Consider the following 3855-nt stretch of genomic DNA (forward strand, 5'->3'; position numbering starts at 1 on the left):
CCGTAGATCTATTGACGGTCCATGAGTCAGTCTCGTGAAATGAAGACGCGTGCCTGAATACACTTTCCTTAATTTGTTTCCCTTTTTATTTAGGAGTTGTTTTCTATAAATAGGGCTTGTAAACCTCGTTTTTGGGGGTTAGACATTATTATTCTAGTTTTACTTTGTAACTTTGGAGATTAGTTTGCAACCCTAGCAATTATTGATTTCCCAAGTTCGTTTTGAAGATTTTGGCTTTGCAATTCAAGTTAATTTTCTGGGTTTATTATTCTCTTTACGTAAGTTCATGATTTCTTCATCTAATATTATGAATTGTGTTCTTGCTATTATGGGTAACTAAACTTCACAACTAGGGTTGTGGGATCCATGAGCGATTAACAAAGTATGAATAGTAAATAAGCAATTCTTGAATAGTATTTTGCATGCATTGATAATTCTTGAGTTCGAAAGTCTTTTTAACGAGTGCACGAGTTAGAACTCGCCTTGTTGCTACTTGCCGGACCAATGAGGTAATCAACAAGAAAAGAATTATCAACATAGATTTAGTGTGATACTATCTAATAGGCTAGTGTCGATTGGTGCGAAGTAATAACTAAGCCAAACATCGATTATGATGTCTAATATGAGGTAAAGGTAAGGGTTAGTAAATTATACACACGTAGTCGGACCAAAGGTGCGGGGTGAAATTCTCTAGATGCCGGGCCAAGGATTTAGAGATACCTAACTTATCACTTTTCATGTAATACACTAGGAAATGAGTGCTATTACTAGGATTAATGAGTTATGAGCTTGTGGTGAACACGCAGTAGCAGATATATGAAGGGCTGTGGGGGTGCCACGCCACCCCCGAACTTCGACGAAAACTTTATATATATATATAATATTTATATAAATATAAAGCGTGCCACCCACAGAAAAAAATTGGCTTGTGGTTCCACGGTAGGAGGGCAACTTTAAAAGGTTGAGGTTGCGGGTTCAAATCCCATTTGAACCAATTTTTTGAAAAATTGCTGCAGACGTTTTTTAAGTAAAAAAAATAGGCTCCAAGCCCCTTTTTTTAAAGGAAAAACATCTGACACATTATTTTTGTTTTTTTTATAATTGTTATTGACTTAAATTAAATTAATTACATTACTCCTTTGACTTAAAAGTGTTCTCTTTCTCTTCAACTATTTCCAAACCCTTCTTCCTCCAAGTTTCAACTTCTCCAAAATTTTCATTACCCTATTTGGAACCCAAACCACTTCTTGTCGTTGCCGCCCCCCGCCCGTCTTAGCATTCCGTCCAGCGGCTAAGACTCATTTGGGTGCTATTATTTTCAGTTTTCTCCATCCATCCACAACTTTTTATAGATTGTAAGTTTGCAATTCTATTTTTGTAAGTTTTTTTTATTTTATTTCTTGAGTTCTTTTAAGTTTTAATCAGTGATGATTGATTTCATATTAGGCAAGAGTTTTGATTTTACTTGATATTCTAAATTTCTAATGAACATTGTAAGACATTATTGGTTAAAAATTGTGTGATATGAATCATGTTAATTTGAATTAACTATGCCTTACCCTATTAAATTTGAATTAATTGTGAGTTGAATTGAATTTTAATTTTGGTAGGAAAGTGTTCTAGTTTTGTGAATTGAGATGGAGAAGTTTCTTGTGAAATTTAACCATTCTCAAGCAAGTTCTAGTACAAATGTCAATCCTTCTAGTCTTATAGATGACCTTGATTTAGATTCACTTGAAGCCGATCCAGGAAAAAGAGTACCAATTGCTCACTATAACCCTCAAATAACGGATGAAGTGAGGAAACATTATATTCAAAAAGGACCTTGTCAACCAAAAATGGATTCATATCCTCCAACTGAAATTGGAAAAAGAATGAGTCAATTTTGTAAAATTTGGTTTGAAGGTCCATATTCTAAATGGTTGGAGTATAGCGTGGAGAAAGATTATGTCTATTGTCTATGTTGTTATTTATTCAAACATGATTTTTTCCATGGAAGTACAAGTGAGTTTTACACAAAAATAGGTTTTAGGAGTTGGAATAGGGCACTTGAAAGATTCCGTAAACATGTTGGTGATGTTAATAGTATTCATGACAAATGTTTCAACAAGATGCTAGATTTGTCAAATCATCATCAATCAATTCAAGTTGTTATTGATAAGCATTCTCAAAAGTTAAAAAATGAGTATCGAATGCGTTTGGAAGCCTCAATTGATGTGTCAAGACTTCTTTTGCAATATGGATTACATTTTCGAGATCACGATGAAAGTGAATCTTCAATTAATCAAGGCTTCTTTCTAGGAGTTTTGCGATGGCATAGGGATAAACATCCGGATATGGGAAAAATGATATTGGAAAATGCCCCACAAAATGATACCTTAACTTGTCCTATGATTCAAAAAGATATTGCCAATGCTTGTGCAAAAGAAACATTGAAAGTAATAATTGGGGACTTGAATGGAGATTACTTTGGTATATTAGTTGATGAGTCAAAAGACATCTCTCACAAAGAACAAATGGCTCTTGTTTTGCGTTTTGTTAATAAGAATGGTGAAGTAGTTGAACGATTTATCGGTCTTGTCCATGTTAGTGATACATCGACATGTTCATTGAAGAAAGTGATTTATTCTTTGCTTTTCGTTCACTCACTAAGTCCATCCAAAATATGTGGACAAGGTTATGATGGGGCTAGTAATATGAAAGGAGAGATAAATGGGCTCAAAACTTTGATTATGAAAGATAGTCCATCGGCATATTACATTCATTGTTTTGCTCATCAATTGCAACTAACACTAGTGGCTATTGCTAAAAAACATTTGGATTTTGAAGACTTTTTTGATCATGTTAGTAATGTGTTGAATGTTGTTGGAGGATCTTTCAAGCGTAGAGACTTACTTCGTGATCACCAAGCCAAAAAGTTAGAGCAATTATTTGAATCCGGTGAAGTTCCAAAAGGCCAAGGATTACATCAAGAACGTGGGCTTCAAAGACCAGGTGATACTCGTTGGGGATCACATTTCAAAACTTTAGATAACTTTATTGTTGTTTTCACATCTATTGTTCATGTTCTTGAAGTGATTGAACTTGAAGGGTCCACATCAAGTGATAGAAATCAAGCGGAGTATCTTTTGACCAAGATTAAAACATTTCAATTTATTTTTGTGCTTCACTTGATGTTGAAAGTGTTGGCAATGTCAAATGAGTTGAGTAAGATTTTACAAAAAAATGATCAAGATATTGTTAATGCCGTGGAGTTTCTTAATATTACAAAGAAAAGATTTCAAGATATAAGGGAAAATGGATGGGAATCTTTGTTGGATGATGTTTCCTCATTTTGTGATGTGCATGATATCTTGATTCCCAAGTTGGATGAGTCTTATTTTCCCGAAAAGTCAAAACGTAAGTCTTCGGGTGTTAGTTATGCGCACCACTTGCGTTTTGAAGTCTTTTTTGCTGTCATTGATGTGCAACTTCAAGAGCTTAATGACCGTTTTGATGTAGTGAGTAGTGATTTGCTTCTTGGGATGGGTAGCTTGAATCCTGTCAATTCTTTCTCTAATTTTGACAAAGGTAAAATCATGACTTTAGCAAAGTGTTATCCAAGTGAGTTTGATGATGGAAGAATTTGAGATTTGAGCTATCAACTCGATACTTTCATTATTCATATGCGAAGTGGTAATCCGAAGTTCTCCAACTTGCAAGGAATTTGTGATTTGGCAAAGGCATTGGTTGAAGTTTTAGCAAAGTGTTATCCAAGTGAGTTTGATGATGGAAGAATTTGAGATTTGAGCTATCAACTCGATACTTTCATTATTCATATGCGAAGTGGTAATCCGAAGTTCTCCAACTTGCAAG

General features: G+C 34.5%; 1 protein-coding gene across 1 annotated transcript; it reads left to right on the forward strand.

Annotated features, from left to right (window-relative positions):
• Positions 1-1637: 1637 nt before the first annotated feature.
• LOC107062811 (zinc finger MYM-type protein 1-like) lies at positions 1638-3629 on the forward strand. The gene has a single exon (XM_015313901.1). The coding sequence runs from the start codon at positions 1638-1640 to the stop codon at positions 3627-3629; it is 1992 nt and encodes a 663-aa protein (XP_015169387.1).
• Positions 3630-3855: the final 226 nt, after the last annotated feature.

Source organism: Solanum tuberosum, unplaced genomic scaffold (assembly GCF_000226075.1).
Source record: "Solanum tuberosum cultivar DM 1-3 516 R44 unplaced genomic scaffold, SolTub_3.0 scf00014, whole genome shotgun sequence".
Taxonomy (NCBI): domain Eukaryota; kingdom Viridiplantae; phylum Streptophyta; class Magnoliopsida; order Solanales; family Solanaceae; genus Solanum; species Solanum tuberosum.